Source organism: Bos indicus, chromosome 17, assembly GCF_029378745.1.
Source record: "Bos indicus isolate NIAB-ARS_2022 breed Sahiwal x Tharparkar chromosome 17, NIAB-ARS_B.indTharparkar_mat_pri_1.0, whole genome shotgun sequence".
In the NCBI taxonomy this organism is placed as follows: domain Eukaryota; kingdom Metazoa; phylum Chordata; class Mammalia; order Artiodactyla; family Bovidae; genus Bos; species Bos indicus.
In genome coordinates this window covers 53939013-53965212 of record NC_091776.1, presented here as the reverse complement: position 1 = coordinate 53965212, position 26200 = coordinate 53939013, and the positions used below count along the sequence as shown (strand labels likewise).

General features: G+C 49.5%; 1 protein-coding gene across 5 annotated transcripts in view; it reads right to left on the bottom strand.

Annotated features, from left to right (window-relative positions):
* Nucleotides 1-616: 616 nt before the first annotated feature.
* Nucleotides 617-26200, bottom strand: part of CAMKK2 (calcium/calmodulin dependent protein kinase kinase 2) — a 52609-nt gene continuing 27025 nt past the window's right edge. For 2 of the 5 annotated variants that reach the window (XM_070769528.1, XM_070769529.1), the window contains exons 7-17: nucleotides 25077-25113; nucleotides 18656-18677; nucleotides 18439-18527; nucleotides 17171-17370; nucleotides 16529-16582; nucleotides 13587-13660; nucleotides 13413-13500; nucleotides 12192-12320; nucleotides 7156-7256; nucleotides 6614-6656; nucleotides 617-3820 (exon numbers count right to left, since the gene is read on the bottom strand). In XM_070769528.1, coding sequence (XP_070625629.1) covers nucleotides 3656-3820; nucleotides 6614-6656; nucleotides 7156-7256; nucleotides 12192-12320; nucleotides 13413-13500; nucleotides 13587-13660; nucleotides 16529-16582; nucleotides 17171-17370; nucleotides 18439-18527; nucleotides 18656-18677; nucleotides 25077-25113 — 1002 coding nt within the window. In that variant the 3' untranslated portion in view covers nucleotides 617-3655. The remainder of the gene's footprint in view (nucleotides 3821-6613; nucleotides 6657-7155; nucleotides 7257-12191; nucleotides 12321-13412; nucleotides 13501-13586; nucleotides 13661-16528; nucleotides 16583-17170; nucleotides 17371-18438; nucleotides 18528-18655; nucleotides 18678-25076; nucleotides 25114-26200) is intronic. The other 3 variants (XM_070769531.1, XM_070769530.1, XM_070769532.1) reach the window with 3 other exon arrangements.

Here is a 26200-nt window from a genome sequence, read left to right as displayed (position 1 = left end):
AAGATGTATTCAGTGTGTGATTAAAACTGCTCCCATAGCGGCTCACCTGTTTGGGCTCCACCAGAAGATTCTATCTGGCAGTGAGCTGCCTCAGAGCAGTGCGTTGCAAACTTCAGCATCAAGTGAGTCACCTGGGGCCCTTGTCTGAATGGGGCCTGTGAATCTGAATTGCTAAGCCACTCCCAGGTGACGCTGGTACTGCTGACGTGGGGACCACCCTCTCAGTAGGGAGGTACTCTCGTGCTCAGTCGTGTCCGACTCTTTTTGACCCCATGGACTGTGGCCCACCAGGCTCCTCTGTCCGTGCGATTTTCCAGGCAAGAATATTGGAACGGGTTGCCACTTCCTACTCCAGGAGATCTTCTGGATCCAGAGATAGAATCCTCATCTTCTGCGTCTCTGCATTGGCAGGTGGATTCTTTACCACTGCGCCACCAAGAAGACCCAGGGAGGTACTAGGACATGCTTAAATTAGGGACTTGCTGAGTACATCAGCCCTGACTCAGGCATTCAACTTTGCTGCCAGCCTAAGGAAGGCAAACAGACATGAGGACAGGCGACCTCAAGACCACTGACTTAAACAACCAAAAAAAAACCATCCCCAAGAGGCTGAGACTTTGCACCATTTTGCTGTTTATTTCAAGTTTACAGAGAAGCTTAAACATTTGTGGAAAAACACTGAAGGCTTATTTTTTAAGTTCATGTACTTTTCAGTGATAAATACACAGTATTTAACTTTGTACACCTGATAAAAGGAAAATGCATAGTAGAAAGGATCAGGAATAAAACAGAAGCATTGGGCATGAAATCAACCACAGAATAGAAAAGTCAGTAGTCCCATGAAACTCAGCCTGTAAAGCTGGAGAGAAGATTGAAATCAACAACCTTGAAACCTTCCCTAGCACCTTGGAAGCGAGTGGAGGTCTTGGTTTTTCCCCCTGGTGACAAGAAGCTCCCCTTTGGAAGATGGGTGAGAGCGACAGGTGGAGCCTATGTGTCTAAATTGCACAGTTCTTCGCCTCGTCCTGAAAGGCTTGGAGGACGAGAGCCCTAGCTTACGAGAAAGGCCAGACCAGCGGGTAGACAGCCTCTCCGGCCCCAAGTGCCAGCAAGGGGCTAGATAAGGCTTTGTGGGAGCCACTGGCCAGGCTCTGGAACAGATGGGAAAGTGAAACAGGGCGGAAGAAAGATGGATAGAGAACATGTGCTTCTTCAAGGCCACAGGTGCAGGCCACTGCTTGCTTAAAAATTGGTCCCACAGATGAGCCAGTAATGGAAGAGAAGGATAGGCATCCTTTTTTGCTTACCTAGAAAAGTTGCTCATATCAGCTTCTGCCCTTTCCTGACAGAGTTGGGTTTTGGGGAAAAAAATCAATGTTTGTGCTCTAAGGAGTGTAGACAAACCCCAAGAGTCTGCACTCCAAGTAGCTCTAATGCTTTTTGTTACAGCCCTCTCTGCTTATCCTTTGCTCAGTGGGGTGGTTCTTTTCCACAGCTTTCTTTGGTGTGTCTTAGTGTTAAAAAAAAAAAAAGTAATGAACATGGGCCTCCCCCAACCCACCTGCCTGAACAGTTCAGTGCCGTCTGATCGCTGGCTTTCCACATGTGAAATCTTCGACAGAGAGTTTCATGGTGGGAGAAATGGCATTGCCGATGCAGTTGTGTAAACACAGGAGGAGTTCTGCAGAGGCTCTGCATGCTACCAGCCCCGCCCCTCCGGGCAAGCCCCCCACTACCAGGTCAGCATCCACATGGACTAAGACGAAGAGCCGGCTGACTTGAACCACTGCAAGGTGCTTATTGCAAACTAACCAGACCCATTTGTTCCCAGGAGGGGTGGAGCCTGTAGATTTAAACAAGCACAGGAGGAAGAAGTACTGGATTACAGAAATAAAGAAAGCAGGCCAGAGGACCCTCCATCAGATGGGTGCCCTTGGCTCTAGGAAACCAGCCTTCTCTAACTCTGTACTGCTTATAAGGTAGAAAGAAGAGTCTGGCTAAATGACAGTCAAGAGCTTACGAAGATCTGTGGAAGCTCTGTGAACGCACTTGGCAGCAGACACAAGACCTGCTGCTCTGTCTCTGCAGAAAGTGCCCCTTTCAACAGGGATCAGCCAGAAGCTACAGGAGAGCTCATACTTCTGATCCTGATTACCAACACTATTTTCCTCAAGGCAGATTCCACAAAGCACTGGGAATCCCCCAGGCCAAGTCCTTCCAATTTTCCTCCCTCTTGAACTTCAGTTACCCACACGGGACCCTGGAAGAAGTCACACTTGAACTGCAACCAAACTTCCCAATGTTAGTTGGAAGTTAAAAACGTAAACTTTTTTCTTTCTGGACTGCTGGCTACAAAAGGGGACTTCCTGTGCCAAGCTCTGGTTGCCTTGGACCCGAGGACTGCTCTAGGTTTCAAGAATCTTCTCTAAAAGGGTATCCTATAGTTATTGTTTAGATCCTAACAGAGCTTTGCCAATAAGGATGATCATTTATGTCTCAGCTAAATGAAAGTACTTCTTAACTAGCCCTCCACAAACTGGATAACTGTTTGTTTCACTGACTACAACAATCAGCTACTGCTGAAAAAGAAAACAGAATCTTAGCAGCCTCTAGAATACACAGGTTATAAGCAAGCTGAGCTGCTAATATACAGGATAGATGTCATTGGTGCTAACTCTGATCATACACCTGAAGCCATGGGATAGCTCCTGGAAGCTCGAAATGATTTCTGAACTGCTCAAGAGTTCAGACTAGTTAGAAAATTGAAAGTATTTGTTGTTGTTGTTTACTCTTAAGCCATGTAATGTACATGGAAGTGTAGGATTTAATTTCACCCTGAAGTTTCTGTAATTTAACAGGAGATTGACTAGAGCCCCTTCAACTATTTAAGAAAAGTTTCAGCTCTGAGCGGCTGTCATAAACACACTCATTCAGTCCTTGAGAGGAGATGTCCCACCATAACCACCAAATGCCCTTCTGGGAATGCAAAATCCGCACCCCAGCACCCCCCCCCCGCCCCCCCACCAAGCTCTTATGTATCAAGCCCTTTCTGTTTTCCTGATTACAGCTCTACTCATTAAAAAATTTATAGTCCTTAGGAATAAGTTGGGTCGAATCAGGCTGCAGCTACTGAGGGCTAGCCCTGTCCTGACTCCATGAATCCACATTCTAGAACGTGCCATGATTTGGGGTTTTGCACGAAGTCACACCTGCTCTTCCTCTCCCTTTCAAATGCAGCCAACTGTGGCCTCGGACCACACCACCCGAGTTTCCCGCCAGTTCTTCCCGATGTTCAAATCTCACACACATTCAGTTGGTATCTCAACACCATTCTGAGTTCACAAGGAAGGATTTTTGGCATAAAAACGTCTTAAAAAGCAATTGTCCCCCAATGCACGAGGCTTTGGGTCTGCAACTCCTCACACCCGCCCATTCAGCCAGCCAGCGGCCAAAGTCGATGTCATGGAGTCGTCTTTGTTTTTTTTTTTTGTCCCCTTTAAAACAAGAAAAAAATCAAACAAACTAAAAACAAAACAACCAGAGATGACTGTCAAGGCTCTACACACGTGCTCGGTTTCCCGTAGGACATGCTGCTATGGAAACACAGGGCGGCGCCAGCAGAGGTGAGACGTGCATGCGCAGTCGCGGTCCGGCGCTACTCCATCACCTCGTCCGGCCGCGCAGGATGAGTGTGCTCTAGGGAGCAGGGGCCTGGGACCCCCCAGCTCTCCACGCCAGGGCCGCCTTTCATGAGAGCACTTCCTCCTCCCCTACGGGGGCCGGTTCGGGGCCCTGGAGGCTGTCTTCGCTGCCTTGCTTCCTGCTCACCGAACAAAAAAACCCACATTAAGTCCTGGGCGACGCAGGCAGGGCCCTGAACCAATGTCTCTGGCAGTCCTGCACTGCCTGGACCATTATTTACTTCCGTTTTTAGAGTCTCTCCCCCTTTTTTCTTGCTTATGTGAAAGTTTCAGAGGAGACCTTGCATCCCTTTGGCAAATGGAAAACCAGCATCATGTGCCAAAAACAGCAAGGCATATAAACTATAAACATAGATGTGAACCTATGGGCTGACACCTGAAACCATGGCACAGAGCACAGGTCGTATGGGCTCCACACTGGGGCCTGTTCACAGAGAATTTAGGCATCTTTGCTTCCCCCGCTTTAGGCTCTAAGCTCTTGTGGGGCAGGAACCATACTGTCTTCAGTCTCCAGGTGTGTTTCATGGGGGACACGAGCAGGACCACCCGACTCGGCCTGGCACAAAGCCAGCCTTCAGGACATGGTTGTCAACAGAAATGTGCTGAGCACACAGGCCCAAGGGATGCCTCTGACAGAGAGAAGGGCCCTCATCTTGGCAATGTGTGACCAGAGCAGAAGAGACTAGGTTGGTGGGAAATGTCCCCATGTTCCCAAGAGGCCATACCCTCAAGTGCCCCCAGCTAGAGCTGCCTGGGGTGACGGATATGGGCCGCGTGATGGGAAATGTGAGGGAAAGTCCCTAAGGAGAGGCCCAAACCCTTTACCAACATTAAGCAAAGAATGCCTGTCCTAAGGACAGCCACTGGGCTTGCCACATAGGACTGGTATCTACTGAGTGCCTTTGGCCAGAAGGGGCACTGCCCTGTGCATCAGGCAAGGGCATGATGTCCGTACATTCCTAGGAATAAACTCCTCTTTGTTTAAAAATCACACACATTGGCTATTATGTTTCTGCCAAAGAAGAGAGGGTCAAGTCTCTTGGGAGGAGAGATGTAATTGGATATCCAGTGAGGCCCAACAGCTGTCTGCTCATACCAGCTGGTCTCACTACTGACGGGCCATGGGCCCAAGGCCTCCAAAGACTGCCTAAGCCCTCCAAAGACTGCCTAAGCCCTAAGAGCCCCAGAGTGCTGGACTACTGGGACAAGCAAAAGCATCCACCCGTGGGCTAAGGGCAAGGGCAGATAATCCCCAGGTGCTTCTGGGATGGAGATGAGGCAAGAGAGAGGCAGTAAGGTCTTTTGGGCCAATCTCAGTCTTTGGTGTCCTGTAACTTGGATCTCATTAAAAACAGAAGATGAAATAAACAGACTTGCACAAAAAAGGAAGCAAACCGTAAAACAGGTTGAGAAGAGAAGGGACAAGTATAGGCCAGCCCATTAGGCTTCAACCTGTGACCTTGTAAGGCTCACACCGTTAAGTGGGGCCACCTCAACTCGCGGCTGTAGAGATGCTTGAGAACACCGTGGCAGGGACGGAGGCAGCCTTCCCAGGCTGTCCATGATCGGTTCTGAGGGCTAACTGCCGTTTTCCCTGCTCTGGAAGAGCATAAATGATCCACAGATGGTCTTCCTATGTTACTGTATGAGCACCTGGCTCCTATGGTGGCCAAGAAATTTCATCTCGTAAGCCAACTCCTAATAAACAAATGCCGCTTGCATAGGCATCGTTCAGGGCAGCATTATTCATGCATGACAGTCCCCAAAGTGGAAAATGTATTCATCACCGAATGAATGGAGAGACAGAGTGTAGGTATATCCATACAACGGAATATGATCGAGCCATAAAAAGGAATGAAGTTCTGACACGTGCTGTACCATAGATGAACCTCAGAAACATTAGGCTGAGTGAAAGAAGCCAGACACAAAGGCCACAGACTGTATGATTCCATTGATATGAAATGTCCAGAATATGTCAATCTATAGAAACTGCAAGTAGCCTCGTGCTGGCTGGGGGATGGGGGAGTTGGGTGGTCAGAGACGAGGGTACAGAGTTTCTACTTGAGCTAATGAAAATATTCTAAAAGTGACTGTAGTGATGGTTACACAGCTCGGCAAATATATTAAACTCTATTGAGTTATATACTTTAAATGGGTGAAGTATATGGTATGTGACTTATAGCTCAACACAGCAGCTTCTGAGACTTAGATATGATTGCCTGGAGCTCCCAACTGAGAATGAGGTGGTGAGATGGGCTCGGTGGGGAGAGTCCCAGGACTGCTATCCTGTCACAGGCACGGGGTGGGGAGTGATCATCCTGTCATCTCAGGCTTGCAGGGACAGAAATGCTCCTCTGTCCTGGGAGGTGCTAGGACAGCTAGGCTGGGCATGTGTTTGGAAGAGGATGGTGGACTGGGGGGAATAGGTCCAGATCCTCCTCCGAACCAGGGGAGCTTTCACACTCATTTGCAACAGGCTGGACGGGGACTTATTTTTTAGGTCTTAACCCATCAGAGAAGAAGGGGCAGATGCTGCAGAGCCTCAGAGGGGGAGTCCCCGAGCACAGCATGCCTGCTCTAGGCTCTGACCACCAGCTCAGATCAGGGGCGGCCTCGGCCCATGACATAGCTTCAAGGCCGTTGACGTGCACCGAGCCTAGGTGGGTGCCAGACTAGGTCTAAGACCCGAGTGAGTTCACAGGCATTCCGGGTGGAGCGCCATGCACCCGCAGCCCCAGCCCACATGCACGACCCGCCACCAGGTCCAAGCCCCTGGATGCCCCGTTTTCCTCCTGGGTCTGGAGGCCCCGGGCTGGATGGAAGGTCCGCCTGGGTGCAGATGCCCCGTGCTCTGCAGCTGCCCCCGCCCCCAGGCCCCGGCAGAGGCGAAGGCACAGGCAGGCAGGCGTTACCTTGGGCTCAGACAGGGGCTCACACTCCCTGGTTGGTTTTTTGCTGGAATCGCCAGAGGGGAGGGAAAAGGGAAGTGAGAAGGGACACTTGGCACCCACGGCATGCCTGTCCCCCAACCCCCAGAGACACTCAGACCCCGAACACCAGCTTCACGGAGCTGTTGCCAGGGTGGTCAGGAGCAGGATACTCCCCCTCACTGTGAGACGTTTTGGGGGGTGGTGGTCCCATGAGTGAGACTGACCTTGCTCACTCTTCATAGGGCCACAATCCCACCATCAAGCATGCATTCTCTGTGGTCTAACAGCCTGATAATCAACCATTCTCCCACCCCTGTTAAAATGCATGTACCCCTGAAGAAAGATAAAAGTTCCCCGTCAGTCAAGGAGGCAGGCTGGGTCCAGGGTGGGGCAAAAACCAAAGCCAGCAGCTTTGCTCTGACTTCCCCAGAGAGCCTGGCAGGGCTGATCTGAGTCTGGACACCGCTGGGCCCAGAGATGGTGGGGCAGGGCGGCCTCCAGCTCCCCACCCCAGGGATACTCACCCGAGCAGGTTTCCAGGCGCTGACAAGGAACGCTCCTCCCGCCGGCTGCCCTCAAACGGGTTCCCGAAGGAGCGTTTTCGTATCATGGTCTTCACCAGGATCTGGAAAGGAGAGGAGGAGGCTCAGCCACCTGGGTGTGGGGGGACTCCAGGCAACAGCCTCCCTCGTACCATAGCACAAGTCTCCCATCTTTTTCTCTTCCCCTCCCCTCATTCCCACCCACTTGCACACACACACCCTGCCCCCTGCCAGTTCCCAGGACTGATTGCTGATGGCGAGCCTTTGAGAAACATCCACCCAGGATACAGGAGCCAAAGCCATCACCAAGTCTCACTGGCCCACAGCCAGAATCTTCCACAGCTCCCTGGCTGTCAACAAGATAAGGTCTAAACTCCTCAGTCCGACATCTGGAGCCTGTCACAGCCTAGTCTCAGCCTACCCGACTGCAGAAGAGCTGGAGAGCCTGTCACAGCCTAGCCTCAGCCTACCCGACTGCAGGAGAGCTGGAGAGCCTGTCACAGCCTAGTCTCAGCCTACCCGACTGCAGGAGAGCTGGAGAGCCTGTCACAGCCTAGTCTCAGCCTACCCGACTGCAGGAGAGCTGGAGAGCCTGTCACAGCCTAGCCTCAGCCTACCCGACTGCAGGAGAGCTGGAGAGCCTGTCACAGCCCAGTCTCAGCCTACCCGACTGGAGGAGAGCTGGCCTGCACTGTTTGTCCAGTGTCCGTGGTACCATCCGTCTCACCTGAGCCATCGCTGGACAGGCCCTCCTGGCCCGTCAACCTGTCTCCTCTTCAAGGCAAGGCTTTTACTGGCAGTGAAAGCCGTCTACAACCACCCCAACAGGCAACCAATTACTGCTTCCCAGGTATAATCTGAGAGGGAGGGGGATCACTGCACTTTTAATTTAAATGTAATTCACACAGCTTAAAATTTACCACTTTAAAGTGTACAGTTCAATGGTTTTTAGTATATTCACATCACCACTATCTAATTTCAGAACATTTACATCACCGCCAAGAGAAACCCAGTACCCATTAGCAGCCACCCACATTCCTCCTCCCCAGTCCCTGGCAACCACCAGTCCACTTTCTGTCTCTATGGGTTTGTCTTTTCTCATTTCGGATAAATGGAATCATTCAGTATGTAGCCTCTGGGGTCTGGCTTCTTTTACTCAGCAAGCATGATGTTTTCAAGGTCCACCATGCTGCATTGCTTTATTCCTTTGTATGGCCTGGTAATAATCCTTTGTGTGGATACACCACATTTTGCTTATTTGTTCATCCACTGCTGGATATTTGGACCATTTCCACTTTGGGGTTATTGTGACTAATGCTACTATGTACATCTGTGTACAAGAGTTTGTGTGGACATACTTTCCACACAAAATGTTTTCATTTCTCTTGGGTGTACACCTAGGAGTGGAATTCTCAGATCATCTGGTAACTCTCTGTGTAACACTTTATGGAGCTGCCCGACTGTCTTCTACAGCGGCTGCACCATTCTGCAGTCCCAGGAGCAATACAAAAGGGCACCAGTTCCTCGGAGTGGGGCGGGGGGGGGGGGGGGTTCATTTTTGTTGAGGATGAGAAGCTTTGGTCCCAGTCTAAGGAGCTGAGGAGACATCCCAGGATACGGAGGGTGGCCCATCCACAAGTGGGTGTGATGTGAGGGCAAGAGAGGTCTGAGGTCCTGAAAGCCCTTCTAAACCTGAGAGGCACTGGGAGCCAGCCTGTCCACAGCCATGAGACGGAACTCTTTGGTGTCCCCCACCCCGCCCACCAGGAGACAGACAGGGTCTGCAGCTTGGTTGGGAAACACATGCCAGAGGAGGCGATCTCTGGAGAAAGGGTCTATCTTTCTCCTCTATCTCCTCCTCTATCACGTCCCTCAGCCACTGCTCAGCTTCCCTCCTCTGCCTCCCAGTCTGCCCCTCAGCGCATCCTTTCTTTTTTTAAAAAAAAAAGTTAATTTGGCTGCGTCGGATCTTTAGTTGTGGCTCGAGGAGTCTTCACTGCATCATGTGGGATTGTTTGTTGCAGTGCGGACTGTTTAGTTGGGGCGCTCGGGCTCCAGAGCATGTGCGCTCAGTAGTTGGAGTGCAAGGGCTTAGCTGCAGAAGCATATGGGATCTTAGTTCCCTGACCAAGGAATGAACCCATGTCCCCTGCACTGCAAGGCAGATTCTTAACCACTGGACCATCAGGGAAGTCTCTCGCCCTATCCCTTCTGAAACCCATATCTGATTCCCTCATGCCCTGACTTGGTATCTCTCACCCCTATGAGTTTGGAACTTAACCTGTTACAGGCCACGGAGCCATGGAAGGTTCATGATGCTTTTGGCTGCTGTCGTTCATGAAAGAATTTTCAAAGTGGCCTCAACACCTGTAAGGCTCTGGCCTCCCTTCCAAGTAAAGTATGATGTCTCTTCAAGCTGTTTCATATACTAAGCCTCTGGACTTTTAAAAAAAAAAGATTTTCATGCTAAAAGAGTAGGGGGAAGTGTTTTTAAAAACCACTGATTTACTAAAAGGTGGAAACCACCGAATGTCCATCAACTGATGAATAGTAAAATATGCTCTACCCCTACAATGGAACACTATTTGGCCCTAAAAAGGAATGACTGGGTACAATGTGGATGAATCTTGAAAACATTATGTTGAGTTAAAGAACCAGACACAAAAGGCCACTTACTGTACGATTCCATTTATATGAAATGTCCAGAATAGGCAGGTCTATAGCAACAGTAGATGCCAGGGGTTGGGGGTGGTTGGGGAGGGAAGAGTGAGTGATTGTCAACAGGTATGGGGTTTCTCTTGGGGATGATGAAAATGTTCCAGAACTACAGACGTGATGGCTGCACAATACTATAAATGTATTAAATGCCACTGTATTGTTCACTTCAAAATGGTTAATTTTATATTACATGAATTTGACCTCAATTTAAAGAAAGAAAAGAAAAATGCTGAGATAAGAGAACAAAGGCCATACCCCTTGACAAGCACGCATGGTGCCTCACTTGCCAAGGGCCAAGCTCTGTGGTTCCTGGAACATTCGGACCCGTTTCGCTCCCCCAGTGAGCCTGGCCAGCCCTCAGGACCCAGCGGAAGGGGCTCCTACCCTGCGAAGCCTCCCAGTCCCGCCCCTCTCCCCGCTGGGCTGTCACTGTGTGGACACTCAGTGTGTGATGGCACCAGAGGGTGATTTTTTCCAGATTCATCTTCCTCAAGAGGCCAGAAGCCCTATGAGGGCTGGCACTGTCCCGTGCTCATCTCTGTAACCTCATGCCTGGCACACACAGCTGAAGCCCCCACAGCCTCCTTGTCCCCCAAAATTCAGTCTCCATGTGGGACCTTCCTCAGGCCAACACTGATCATGCCACTCCCCTGAATCAAATCCTGCAGGTGCTTCCCACACTTCTGGGACCAAGATTTAAATTTCTGCTGTGGCCTCAGGACCTGTGTGCTCTGGCCCCACCTCCTGTCCAGCCTCATGCCACCCTCCCTCCACCTCCTTTGCCCTGTTTCAGCTGCCCTGATTTTCTTAAGGTTCTTCGTGGGCCTTGCCACCTCCCAACAGAGGGTCGCTGCATTTGCTGCTCCCTTTTCAGGAACACCCCACCCTTTACCCTCTTGGCCTGAACACCCCACCATCCTCTTAGCATACGCTTTCCAGGAGGCTTTCCCCAACCCATCACCTGGGCTGCATTCCCCCAGGAGGTTCCCCTCGCAGCCCCTCTGTTACTTGCACATTTACTTGTTGGTTCTTTGCCCAGCATCTGCAGGCACCATCTTGGTTTTATTCACCTCTGTATTCCCCGCTCCCACCACAGGCCTGAGACACCACTCAATGTTCCAAGAAGTGTTTCCTGAATAATCAACGCCTATTTCAGACCTCTAGGATCAGACGCCTTCTCCCAAGAATATTCACAACCAGGAACAGAATAACCCACAGCGGGTGCTGGGAGCCCGACGTCAGCTGCCTTCCCCACCACAGGCTCAGGACATGGGTGTGGTGGGCGGACGAGAAGGAGTGGGTGTGGGTGAGTGTTCAACAGTGAAGATCATGCAGAGGCCCCTCGTTGGGGAGGAGGAGGAGGAGGAGGAGGAGGAGGAGGATGTGAACAGATCCCCCAGGGCTCAGGTTCTAGAGGGAGAGAGAGAGTGTGTGGGGAAGCAGAGGGCGAGGTGCAAAGCTGGGAGCGAAGGAGCCAGCACTGGGGCTCCTAAGGTCACTCGAGGCTGGATGCAGTACCTGGTCCCCCCACAGAGCCCAGGGCCCTGCCTGTTGGGGCTGGTGTTAACTGAACACACCCAGGACTCCCGAGGTGGCCATGGTGAGGCAGCCCACTGGATTGCTCCCCTAGGACTGTTGCCCAACCCCTGGCCCCCTGAGGGTCTCCCTCCTGGAGTCAGACACCCTCTGGGCACAGTCTTGGCAAGTGGGTGATTCTCTGAGTCTCCAAGGTGATTCTCTAGCTCCATCTTCCTGGATCAGGTCCCAAATTTAAGGCCATAAAAGGGGATACAGTAGTCCCTGAGCAAACACCCCCCTCTAGGAGATGGGAAGAGTCACCCCGGCAGTTGCCCACACTGCAGAGATGAGACGAGCTAAGCCGTCTGCTCTGGGGACAGGAGACCCAGTCAGGGGTAGCCCCTCTAAAGACACCGTGGCTCCAGCTCCCCCCAGGCACCTGCCCTGAGCCTTCTAAAGCTCCTCCTTCTCCCCTGGACAAGCTCTGAAAGCAGGAATTCCACAAAGGGCAGAACAATCCTTAGAGAGGGGCTATCCTGTTTAAGTAACCTGGGACCCAGCTGCAGAGAGAACTCAAGCTAGAAGATGCAGGGGCCACCTGGCCTGCTGTGTGACCAAGGCCCAGGGGCTGGGAGCTGTGGGTGAGAGGCAGACCTGGCCAATCCCTGACTCTCAGGCCCAACACCTGCTTCTCAGTTGCCTGCCCGTGTCCTGGTTCATCCCTGCCAGGCTGCCTGTGGCTCTCTGGCCCTGCTCTTGAGCAGCAGTTCATCCTGCCTTACCACGGTTGCCAGGCTGGGAATGTGTTTGACCGAATTCTCGACCTCCTCTTCGGTCACCTCGACCAGCGTGCAGTTCTCGTCCTCCGATGGCAGCGGCTCCGCCCCATGCCTCGTGACCCAGGGGTGCAGCTTCAACGAAGGACAGGAGGGGTGAGGGGCCGTTGCCACTGGCTCCCAGAGACCCTGCCTGTGAGCAGAGCCAGGGAGGGGATGCGGGAGGGGAGAGCCAGTGGCCTGAGGTCAGGGATGCAAGAGAGCAGGCAAGCCAGGCAGAAGGTGGGGGTGAGCCAGGTGGGAGGAAACATGAGATAGATGGAGGGAGGGAGCCACAAGGCCAGAATGTGAGCTGGACTGGATTCTCCATCTCGCCCCGTGTCTTGGCAGAAGGGCCTGGAATTTGCCATCTGCCTTGCATGGTTGTCCGAGGAGCACCTATCACTCCTCTGCAACTCTCTCTGATGCCTGGAAGGCTCAGCTCAGAGCAGGCAGCATCCTTCCCATTTTACAGAAAGGGAAACTGAGGCTCAGGGTGGCACAGGGAGAACACTGAGAAGAACACAACTGGGAGGGGACTTCAGCAGAGGTCTGCCCCCCAACTACCTGCCCCTTGGATCCAAGCCTTTATCTGTAACATTTTGGGCTGCCCCCTCTTCAACTGCTAGTTAGCCGAGATGCCTAGTTCCCGAAGGAAATCTCTAGATTTCTGAAAGGTCCATGTGTGTGCACGTGGCTGCAAGGGATCAGTAGGGATCTTATCTAATGCTGTTCTTGCAACATAGCGGAATTGAGCAGGCGAGGGTCAGACGTAGATGGTCAAATTGCTCACTAACTTCCTCTCACATCCACTGTATTTTCTCAAAGGGATAGGAAGCGTCAAGGAAAAGACCCCAAGATTTCGGCAGCCACAATGGAGCATACAGAGACTCTGGTCTGGTCTAGGGAGGTAGAGGCCATCAATTTAAGCCAAGTGAAGCAAGTGCTAGCTGCCTGGCTGGTAGCAGATCCCACTTCCACAATCACAGTGAACACAAGTCCCAAATCCTCCCCGACCAGCTCCCAGCACCCCAGAGGCCACAGGGCATGGGAGGGCAGTGGTGCAGAAGAGAGTGTGGCACTGTAAACAGCGGAATGTGGGGCCTGACCGAGGCAGGGCTGAGCCAAACACCCAAGCAGAGGAGATAGGCTGAGCCCCTGGCACACACCCCAAGGGGCAGCAGATACCTTGATCTCTGGCACCACAATCCTCGACTCGGGGTTCTTGTCCAACATGCGCGTGATCAGGTCCTTCAAGTCCTCGGCTATGTCAGGCCTTGGGGGAGGAGATACATCAAGGGTGGGAGACGTCACCAAGGGCTTGGAGAAGGTAGCGACTTATGGTACGTGAAGGATACTCACTGATCTGGAAATTCCAGAGCCTGGCTCTTGATCTTACTGTGTAAACACATGATCCGCTCGTCCATGAACGGGCACTGCGAAGAGAGGTCAGGGACACAGCGGCCATCAAGGGCTGGCACAGCTGTCCTTCAAGGGCAGGCAGCACTCCACATGGGTCACAGCAGAGAAAGAAACAGCCCAGCAGCCCAGTCCAGGGAGGAGGCAGTTCCTATTCCCCAGAGATCTAAAAGGACCAGGAGTATCTTTCCAGAAGGGTTAGAGCCTTCCTAACTACACTGGCTTTCCTCTGTAGCTGTGCTTTAATTTACCTACATAAAATGTTAGTCACTCAGTCGTGTCTGACTCTTTGTGACCCCATGGACCATAGCCCGCCAGGTTCCTCTGTCCATGGAATTCTCCAGGCAAGAATACTGGAGAGGGTAGCCATTCCCTTCTTCAGAGGATCTTCCCAACCTAGGAACTGCACCTGGGGCTCTCCCACTGCAGGCAGATTCTTTACCATCTGAGCCATCAGGGAAGATCATAAAGCAAAGACCGAAAGCACTCACTCACTTCACCCACCTGCCCTGTGAACATTAATAATACAAAGAAAAATACAAAAGACAAAGCAGCAGTAGCTGTGATTGGTGAGGGCTCAGCCTGGGCCAAGCACTGTATTGAGGTTTCTCAGGACCAACATCTCATTTGGCTGTTACCTCTGCCTGGAATGTTCTTCACACCAGTATCTGCACGGCTTGTTTTATTCCATCATTTAGGTGTCTGATCAAAGCTCAGCCTCTCAGGGAGGTCTTCCAGAGCTCCTGTCTAAAATGGATACCCACTCCATCTCCATATGATTTCTCACCATCACATGTCCCCTCCTGATATTATATTCCGTACGTATTAGGGAAATTTCCCTGTGGTCAGTGGTTAGGATTCTGTGTTCCCACTGCTAGGGACACAGGTTCAATCCCTGATTAGGGAACTAAGATCCCACATGCCACATGGTGTGGCCAAAACATAAAACCATATGGATTTATTCACTGTTTAATTCCTGCACGGGAATGTCAGCTCCAAGAGGGCATGGATTTTTGTCTGTCTTGCTCACTGCTGACACCCAGTGCCCAAGAACATCCCTGGCACAAAGTAGGGGCTCAATAAATACCTGGTGAATTAATGAATGCTTGAATTATTTCTGCTGATCCTCTCAGAAGCCATAAAATATAGTAAATACTGGACTTCCATGGTGGTCCAGTGGTTAAGAATCTGCCTGCTAATGCAGCAGACCCGGGTTCCATACCTGGTCCAAGAAGATCCCACATGCCACAGGGGAACTAAACCTGCGAGTCCCAACTACTGAGCCTGCACTCTAGAGAAGGCACACTGCAGCTACTGAGCCCACGCGACACAGCTAGAGCGCAGCTCCCACTCACCGCAACTAGAGAAAACCTGCGCACAGCAACGAAGACCCAGGGCAGCCAAAAATGAGTAAATAAATAATTCAAAAAATAGCAAATATTATTCTCATTTTACAGAAGAGAAAAAACAGAAGCTCAGAGAGGTGTCATGTCCTAGGAAGCATGAAACTGGTATTTAAGCCTAGACTGTACCCTGAAGCCTGTTCACACACCACCTCCTGGGTGACAAGGCGATCTTCTCACAGGGGGAAGGACCTGACCCAGGAGGAGCTCAGGGATTGTTTTGGAAAAAGAAACCTTTATGCAGGGTGCTCAAAAGGCTGCAAAAGGTCACAAAAAGTGACCTTGTCTACTCCTGTCCAAGGAAAATGATGCCATGAAAAACAATAACTTGAGATGTCAGGATTGCACAGGTGCATCCATTTGACAACTCAGCAAATAGTACACTTTTAACATCTGTAGATTCCCTGATGTGTAAACGTTAGCCCAAAAGAAAAAAATGAAAGCCACAGATAGTGAGCTCTGGCAAATGACTGCACTCTGAAGCATATGTAAGAACGTACAATTCTTACAACTTGACTACAGGATTGAAAATTTTCTAATCAAATGTTGGGTTGTGGGGAGATTATAAACTCCTTTACTTCTTCATGGGATCAGTTTCTTAAGCTTTCCTCAACAGGAGCATAAGCTCAGGAGAAGGAATAATTCTCATTTTTACTGCTCACATAATCAGTCTGAACTGTAGAATTAAAAATGCTGCTGCTGCTAAGTCGCTTCAGCTGTGTCCGACTCTGTGCAACCCCATAGACAGCAGCCCACCAGACTCCCCCATCCCTCGGATTCTCCAGGCAAGAACACTAGAGTGGGTTGCCTTTTCCTTCTCCAATGCATGAAAGTGAAAAGTGAACGGGAAATCGCTCAGTCGTGTCTGACTCTTCTCGACCCCATGGACTGCAGCCCACCAGGCTCCTCCATCCATGGGATTTTCCAGGCAAGAATACTGGAGTGGGGTGCCATTGCCTTCTCCAAGAATTAAAAATAGAAGCCCCTAAATACGAGTAATATAAAAATAACAAAAGAACAACAAAATGAAGACAAACAGCACTCCCTAAATCAATAATGCCAAATGTTTTAAATTCCATTCCAATTCTATTCTTCCAACAACAGCTTCTAGGAACACTGTTGAGAAGAACATCAAAGCAGTACCAGGCCCAGAAAGAAAGACTGCAGTTATTGATTAGTGATGCCTATCTCCTGTTCAGAAGTGGAAAGAGGTGCACATTTGCTGTCCTTGACCTAAATTCATCAACTGTATTTACAACCTCTAGAGCCTCTGCCAAAACCCCGTTTTAGCAGGTTGTCTTTTCACAGATATGACTGCTATGTACAGCTATGTATATTTGGGAAGGCATACTTTTTCATATTCAGATCTAACTGTGGAAATAAAATAACTTTTAAATGAGTAAGTACTACCTCCCTGCAAGGGTAACTGTTAGTCCAAGGGAGCCACCCACAACACCCAGGACACAGGACACCCCACCTTACCTGGCCAAACACAAAGCAGTACAGTGTCACACCCATGGCCCAGACATCCAGTGCCTGCAAGAAAAAGAGAGCTCAGTGTGAGGGGGCAAGGGGCAGTAAAGGGCATAACCTTCTTTCACCTGTCCAGAATCCAATCCTCCAGCTTTCCTTTGGGGAAGCATCTCTTTTTGACTGCTCAGACCATGGGAGTTTGAATAGGGCTGCTCCTGCCCATCAAACCCCACATGACTGAGCACATGATTCAGGCCTGGCCAATGAAAGCAACACTTCCCCCAGGCAGTGTGATTGGTTCAAGGATGGGCACATGACCCGGAACTGTCCAATCAGAGCAACACTTCGTCAGGCACAGTGATTGGTTCAAGGATAGGCCACACTGGGCCAATTACAGCCAATCCTAGGATTTTCATTTGAGTCCTACAGAAAGAAAAATGCTCTTTCCACTGAGGCTTGTAAACTGGTAGAAAATAGCCTGGAATTGCTAATGACGTTCACCTGGGGAGGAAACTAATTCAGGAAAACAGAGCTGAACCCCACTCCTCACCCACAGATCACTCTTTACCAGTGAGTTAGATTTTTGCCACTTACAACTGAAAGGACCCTAACACAGGCAGAATTGCATATCTCAGGCAGGTCCAAACCTACCTTCCCAGAGAAGATCTTCCGGGTTTCCGAGAGCGACTCAGGAGCCATGAAGGCCGGGGTGCCCACAGTGTTAGAGAGAAGGGCATCGCTGCCCTTGAACTCATTGCTCACACCAAAGTCCGCGATCTTGATGTGCCCATCTTCTCCCACCAGTAGGTTGGAAGGTTTGATGTCCCGGTGGATGATCTTCTGGTAGTGTACTGGGGGCAGGATGGGAGAGAGGGGACAGAGAATCCACACGAGGAGCTCCATGTAGCCCACACAGCCCAGAGACACAGGCAGGAGGCCCTCTGTTCTTCCAGGGTCCCAGGCCCTTCCCAGCCTTCCCCTCCCAAACCTGTGAAACACCCTCAGCTCTAAGAGTTAAGGGGAATGTCTCTAAGGAAGCTGGCCCATCCTCCAAAGTGAGGAGTGAAATACTGACTGCCAATGGTAATTGGTAACCACCTGCCACAGTCTAAGTCATGTGTGCATGGAGAGCTTTTGCTGAGCTTGGCTCCCAGCTAGAAGCCTTAAAACTTGTGACAGTCAAGCATGTTTTCATTTATTAACGCCACCTCACAACCTGTTCACCAAACCAACAATGACTGGAACAGGTATGATTTAAAGTGTGAAACACAGCAGGATTGGGACTTGGCTAACGGTTCCTGCCTGGGTGTCCGCCCATGGGCAAGGACAATCCTACAATCTGGAAGACCCAACTGTGTTTCCGGGGTGGTGATGATGATGATGATGATACTGGTAATAGGAGCAGCAGCTGCTTTTACTGAATGCTAAGTGTTAAGTGCTTCCCATTCACCCCATTTCAGTGTCACAACAATCCTGTGTAATAACAGGCAAAGGGTATGAGTCAAAATGTTTAACAACCAGTAGCAGAAAGGACACCCTGCCAATCAGAACACTGATGTCCTGGCTGATTTCAGACCTTGTGAGAGATATTTTATTCCCATTTTACAGATGAGGAACTAAGGTTCCCAGAGGTTAACAGGATCCCAGGGTCCTGGGAATAAAGGGTGATGCTAGGAAATTAACAGTGCCTGGTAGAAAGAACTGGATAAACAGTCACTAACACTATTGCTCTTAGTTTTTCTGTGTGGCCAGAAGAAGGGTTTCTGCTTGGAGCGGGTGTCGCCATAGCTCAGGCAGCTCTGTTTCCTGCCTACCTCCCTGTGCTTCAGGAGGGAAGTAAGAAACCTTCCACTTTCCATCCACTATCTGGGAACACTAACCACCCCCTGGGTGAGAGTCCTCCTGTGAGCCCCGCTTACAGTACTCGATGCCTTTGATTAGATCCTGGAAGTAGAAACGGGCCTGGTCTTCAGAGAGTGGTTTGAGGGTGGGCACTTCCATCACAGGCCTGAAAGGTCGACACACACATGAAAAGCAAACCAGAGACACCAGCCTTTGCCCCCTCCCACCACCTCATTCAGCTTTGCAGCTCAAGAAGCTTTGGGCCTCATACCTGCTGGGAATGGGGACACTCACCCTTGGTTGACCAGTTCAAACACTGTAGGATAGAGAAGGGGGTGAATGGTTACACTGGAAAAATGGAAATCCATCTTCCTCCCCTCCTCCCAGCTCCCAACCACCCCTAGAAACACTGAGAAGCACTGAAACTAACATGGGGGCTGGGGAGGGGAACAGTCCACTGAACCAAAACCACAGAAGGTTCTGCTTTTCTAAGTTCCCATCAGGAAGCTAGGGGTCAGAGATTTCTGGTGTCCCTGGGACCCCAGGCTGGCTATACATCTGGTCCTCAAAACAGCTGAGGACCCTCTGCCAGAGGAGACAAAGCAGGGAGACTGGAAACAGGTGGGGACAGCCTCTTTCATTGTCTTCTCATACCTAGGTGGGAGGGGAGTCCCAGGGATACGACTGATGCTAAACCATGTCCTGTCACTCATCCACGTCCTGAGCCAAAGACCTGCCAAAGAACAGGTCTAATGTGGATTTACGTGGACACAAAAGCAGCAGCCCTAGGGGTCTACTGAACCCTAGCAAAGTTTCAGTTCAAGAAACAGCAAGAACAAATTTCAATGACCCCTCTCACATTTTCCAAGCTGCTAGGCTGTGTCAGGCTACATAAACCAAGAATTGTCGGATAATGTTGTTCCAGCTCTTTAGCACTCTGTGTCAGCTGGCGCTCCAACCAGTGACTTCGAATCAAATCAAGACTTGGAGCTAGAGGTGGGGAGGGTGATCTCCCTGCCACCTCAAAGGCCAGCTGATTCTGTTCCTCCTCAACAGGGCCTTTCTTGACTCACTACCTGCTAGCTTCCTCACAGCCCTGTGTATGTGGGATCCCCTACCCCACCATCAAGTATTAGATACACTACGTTTAGGGAATGCACAGGGTTTTTGTTGTTGGAGAGGGGCGGTATTTTTTGCATTTCTAAAAGTTGAGGTGAAATTTCAGAATATACAACTATTCCAAAGTGCATGATTTAGTGGTATCCAGCAGTCCACTGCCTCCAGGGCAAGCATCGCCTCTAACTCCAGCACATTTTCAGTCCCCTAAAAAGAAACCCTGTGCCCATTAGTAGTCGCTCCCCACACCCCTTCCCACAGCCCCTGGCAACCACTAATCTGCTTTCTGTTTCTATAGATTTGCCTATTCTGGACATGTCATATATATTGACTCATACAATATGTGACCCCTGGTAACATGCTTTTTCACTTAGCATGTTTTCAGAATTCATCCACATTGTAGCATGTATCAGTACTTTCTCCCTTTTAATGGCTGTATAATATTCCATAGTATGGATATGCTACATTTTGTTTACCTATTCATCAGCTGATGAACATTTGGGTTATTTCCACATTTTGGCTATTATGAATAATGCTGCTATGAACATTCATACACAAGAATTCCTGCACAAGTGTTTATGTGTGGCTGTTTTCAATTCTTTGGGGGTACCTAGGAGCGGAATTGCCAGGTCACGTGGCGTAGTTATTTTAATTTTGTTCTGCTTGAACAGATAAAACTGGGACTATGAAGCAGTACTTTAGGAAATGAAAAAAAACAGGACAGTGGATTTCAAAGTCCCATGCAGAATGATTTTGGAGTTTTCTGTTTTCTAGAAGCACACACTGGAGCTTCTTATGGAAGAAAAGTGTTTCAAAGCTGTCCAAAGGCTGAGATGGCCAAGGGGAAAGACCAGCTCCTCAGACAAAAAGAAGGCTTAAAGGTTCAGATCAGAAAAGGAACTTAACTCCCCCAGGGCCGCACCCTGTTTTCAGGTTCATCAACCAGCAATGGCCAAACCCGAGTTAGGGCAAATCTGCTGTGGCTTCAGGCTGTGGTTAGAAGCAAAGGCAATGGCTCTGAAGGTAAGGCTCCCACCAAGAGGAGCGCTGGGCTCCTCAGCTCCTGCTTTCCCACCTTGTAAACTTAACTTTCAAGAGCTGCTTCATGAATTTCAATGTTTCCTCCCAAGCACCAAAACTCAGTTGGCATGAGGGAAGCTGGCCTGTTGAAACAGGTGTATTTTCAAGTCGCTCACAGTTTAACCCCTCCTGGGCCTGAGTGGCAGGTGGGAATTTTTAACCCCAAGAAATACTGATCATGTTCTCTACCCTTTGAGAGTCAGGCCTGCAGGTGCAGAACCCTTGCCGATATCTGCTAACTGGCTTCACACGCTGCCTATTCTGTCCTAGGCACACACAGCTATGGCTGGAAACAAAAAAATAAAGTATTGGGATTGTTTCAAAATCACTGGAATCAACACACCAAAACCACATGGCTCCTTCCCACTTTGCCACCTCAAGAAGTGAAAAACTCTGTCCATGAAGCTGCCTGGTCCAAACGGCTTAGGCAATCCTCTCTGAGGCTTGAGTCATGTTCTTTACACACTCATTCAACTCCTCAGCTCAGTACCCTCCAAGGGGGACATGCTTGGCAGTCCAGTGGTTAAGAATCAGCCCTGCAATGCAGGGCATGCAGGTTCAATCCCCAGTCAGGGAACTAAGATCCCACGTGCTGTGAAGCAACTAAACTCATGTACCACAACTAGAGAAGCCTGCATGCCACAACTAAGACCAATCACAGCCAAATAAATAAATATTAAAAAGAAAAAAAAAAGTCCTCCAAGGGCCCCCTTCTCTATCAGAGTAAAAGGCAGTCTTACGATGATGTGAAATGCCCTCTGCCATCTGGTTCCCAGGGTCCTGCACAGGTCTCACCTCCGTGAGGCATTCCAGGAGCCACTGTTTCCCAAGCCTCCAACCTGGAACTCCTGATTCCCCTGACCCTGCTCAGGTTAGCTTTTGTCCATGGTGCTGTCACCTTCGAGCTTCCCTCGTGGCTCAGCTGGTAAAGAATCTGCCTGCAATGTGGGAGACCTGGGTTCAATCCCTGGGTTGGGAAGATCCCCTGGAGAAGGGAATGGCTACCCACTCCAGTATTCTGGCCTGGAGAATCCCATGGACTGTATAGTCCATGGGGTCACAAAGAGTCGGACATGACTAAATAACTAAACACACAGCACAGCTGTCACCTCTAATACTTAGGTCGAGTGTATCCATCTGCCCTCATCAGAGCACTAAAATGCCCTGAGGGTGGAGGGCCAGGGTTTGAGTTTTATTCCCTGAAGAGCCTAGATCAGGGCCTGACAAACTGTGACATTTGTTGAATGGACAACCCACCTCCTCAAAAACAGCTCAAAGCCATTCAGAGTCAGGTCCAGGGCCTCAGGTGAGTGAACAATGCTGGGGATGCCATTCTGGGCCCCAAATGACCTTTTATATTTTGTGTTTTCTTCTGTGTTCCCCCAAACTTCACTTGTTTGCCTACCGTGGTTATAATCTGGCTATATCTATATACTATGTAAACTATCATTTATTTCACACTTTTAAATTGATTTAGTATGAAAACTTTTAGTCTTATCTCAGGTAATAAAATCCATGAAATCATGAGTTTAGTGTGCTGGTTATAGTTTTTCCTATACAAATGGTAAAATAAGTCTAAAAAATGTTTTAAATGGTTGTCCATATACCACCTAAAATGATCTCATATATTTTTTTCAAATCATCTTTCTTCTTAAATTGTATTTGTTTTTGTCTGTGTTGGGTCTTCATTGCAGCAAGCGGGGGCTACTCCTCGTGGCGGTGCATAGGCTTCTCATTGTGGTGGCTTCTTTTGTTACAAAGCACGGGCTCTAGAGCACAAGCTCAGTAGTTGGGGCACATGGGCTTAGTTGTCCTGCAGCATGTGGACATTCCCAGAGCCAGGGATCAAACCTGTGTCCCCTGCACCAACAGGCAGATTCATTACCAATGGACCATCAGGGAAGTTCCTGTCTCATATATTTAAAGTGGTGCATGTACCACATTGAGAAATTGTGACTCTGTGATGTTCATAATCTTATATGAATGTTTCACAATTTTTTTAGGTTTTCATACCTGATGGTATTTATTGTGTACTTCTAAAATGTTTCTAAAGGAAGGGTTTTAAAGTTCTAAAATTTGAGGATGACCTACACACTAGATGCTCCTAAGGAACTGGCGTTACCTTTTCAGGTGCAATTGTGGTATTGTGGTATTGTGAGGGCTGCCCAGGTGGCACAAGAGGTAAAGAACCCACCTGCCAATGCAGGAGACATAAGAGACATGGGTTTGACCCCTGGGTTGGGAAGATCCCCTGGAGGAAGGCATGACTCAAGTATTCTTGCCTGGAGAATCCCATGGACAGAGGAGCCTGGCAGACTACAGTCCATGGTGGTGATGGTTTAGTCACTAAGTCATGTCCAACTCTTGCAACGCGCCATGGACGTAGCCCTCAAGACTCCTCTGTCCCTAAGATTTTCCAGGCAAGAATACTAGAATGGGTTGCCATTTCCTTCTCCAGGGGATCTTCCCAGCCCAGGGATCGAACCCAGGTCCCCTGCATTGCAGGCAGATTCTTTACCGACTGAACTACCAGGGAAGCCCCTACAGCCCATAGCGTGGCAAAGGGGCAGGCACGACTGAAGTGACTAGGAGATGCAGGCTAAGGTTGTTAGGAACTAATGTGTCAGGATGTCTGCTACTTTACTTTTGGATGGTTCAGAAAAAAAAAAAATAGAGAAATGGATGGGTGGGTGGCTAAACTGATAAAGCAAATATGACAAAAAGTTACTAACTGTTGAATCTGGGTGATAGGTAAACAGGTATTCCCTGTACTCTTCTTTCAACTTTAACATTTTTCATAATAAAACCTGGGTGAGGGAACTTCCCTCATAGTCCAGTGGCTAAGATTTTGAGCTCCCAATGCAGAGGGCCCAGATTCAACTGTATGGTCAGGGAACTAGATTCCACATGCCACAACTAAGACCCAGCACAGCCAAATTTAACAAACAAACCAACAAAAAATACCTGCGTGGGGGCAAGAGAAATAAAATATCCTAAGCAACAACAGCATCCTTGGAATGAAACCATAGCAACTACTCTAGGGGAAACTGAGTTCTGAGCTCCAGTTCCAAACCAGACCCATTACTTTATGATTCATCACTCCCTGTGCAGCAAAGGATCGTGCTGTGCTCATCCAGCAGACATCTGGATTCCGGGTTGGGCTTGGCCCTGCCCACACCACTCATCTCCTTGATTCCCCTCCTGGCTGTCATCTGTACCCACTCGAAATACACAAGCTTGTCTGAATGCCTCCCCCAGCCACACATCACCGGGACATGTGACCTGCTGATCATGCCTTCCTGGGCCTGATAGTCTGCTGTCCAGCTTTGCATTAGTCCTGCTCTTCCCTCCCTCATCAGTGCTTATACTGAGAACTGAGCGCTGTCCTGTATCCCTATCATTTTTTAAAATAAGGTCTCTGAGGACATACCTGAGTCCTTCTAGGTCTGTGTGCAGGACCCTTCAACAGGCCCTCAAGGCTCCAAATGCCCCACCAGGGCCACCCACCCCCACCCCAGGCCCTCCATCCTCACTTTCCCTCCCTACATGGTTTTCTCTCCTGCAGCCACATTTTTTAAACTCTAAGCTCTCACCAGCCCTGGGGCCTTTGACCTGCTATTTCCTCTACCTGGAATGCTCTTCTCCAGATTTAACAGGGCTGAGTCCTCGACATTCAGGTGCTAAATGCTCACCTCCTATCTGCAGTGGCCCCTCCATCTCTCTCTCACATCACCCTGTTTAATCTTCTTCAGAGCATCAGTCTGAAGTTGATCATCTGCTTTATTTACAGTTATCCCTAGGTATTCACAGGGAATTGGTTCTAGGAACCCTGTAGATACCAAAATCCACAGCTGCTCAAGTCCCTTAAATGGTGTAGTAGTTGCATATAACCTACACATATCCTCCCCTATACTTTAAATGATCTCTGGATTACTTTATAATACCTAATACAATGTAAAATACCTAATACAATATACAATATACCTAATACTTCTACAATATAATACCTAATACAATGTAATACCTTTACATTAATACAATGTAAATGCTATGTAAATAGTTGCCAGTGCATGCCAAATTCAAGTTTTACTTTTGGGAACATTCTGGAATTTTTTCTTTGTAATATTTTTGATCCACAGGTGGTTGAATCTGCAGTTGCAGAACCTGCAGACACAGAAGGCCAACTATAGTTGGTGACTGGCTGTTTCCCCTAATCAGAACACCAGCTTCATCTTTCTTACTCATCATTGCATCCTTAGTGCCTAGAACAGTACCCAGCACACAGTAGGCACTCAACAGATATCAGAAGACGGATGAACAGGACACCCAGATAAAGTCCCAGCAAGAACTCCTCTCCACCTCCTGCTTTAAACCTCGGGTACAGCCTTCTGTGTGGGGCCCCGCTGGAGCAGGAAAGGGTGGGAGATGCCAGGCGCAGGGGCCGGATGGAGAGTTCCCCTGGGCTTTGGGCAGGTGTAGCTGCATGAGCAAGGGTGGCAGAAGGCAAGGGCTCTCTTACCCATGTACAGATGGTCCTCATTGGGGTCATCCAAGACCTGTTGGCACAGCCACGTGGAACAGGCCGGAGATGAGAAGCAGGGGAGAGGAAGAGAGAGAAAAGACATGAGCAGGGAGGAAGCAGCATCCACATGACTGCACTTGCCAACGGGAGGGCTGTGCTTTCCACTGTTTTTCCCAGTTAAGATGAAGGGCACAGGAATGTGTGATCCAAACGGCCATCTGGAAAATAAGCGCTTTCTAGCCCAATCTTCAAGGGTCCAAAGCACCCAGAAAGGAGGTTACATAAGGGAGGGGGAAGATTCCTCCCCTGGAAAATGTCTCAGCTTGAATAAGAAACCCACTTGTCTCCTAGGAGACAATGGATCAGCTGTCAGAATTGTCAAAATTCAAATTCTCTCCCCATCCCCCTGCCCCAGCAGGAAATGATGTCCTCTTGCCTGGAACTGCTGCAGTGCCTTCTTTCTCTCTTTCACAGCCTTCCTGTTTTCACCTTATCACAATTTCTATCTTCCTCTCTTCAAAGAGCAGGCACCAGGTTGCATCCACCTCGGCTGCCTCCATGGTGCCCTGTACACGACTAGGGACCTAGTAGATGCTCAGGGAATGTCTGACGAGTGAATGAACAGGCAAGCTGTCAAAGGGTCTTGTTGGGAGCCCACACACCACAAGGCATGAAGGAGAAGGGAGATCCCGCCAGGACCCGACACACACCCCAACCAAGCGCCCTTGGGTTTTCTCTAGGACGGCAACTCAAGCATCCATGGGTTGAAATTGTGAGTTGTTGTGACAGATGGAGATGGCCTGCAACTGCCATCTCTTCTTTTGGGAAGAAACAAAGGCAGGCTCCTGGGCTAGACTGATCCTCCCACCTCTTGACACATCATACTCAACTTCCCCAGTCAGCCAAGAGTCACAGGACAAGAACCCTGAGAAAGGGACGCACCCGAGGCAGAGGCCCAGGACAGCCAGCCTGGAACCCCTAAGCCCTGCCCTTCCAGGAAAAGTCAGACCCAGGCACTTGCCTATCTATAGAATTCTGTTATTTTTCTTTTTTAAAAAATCACATTAATGTATAGGATTATTGTTGATTTTAAATGAATTAAAAAATAATTTTTAGCTTCT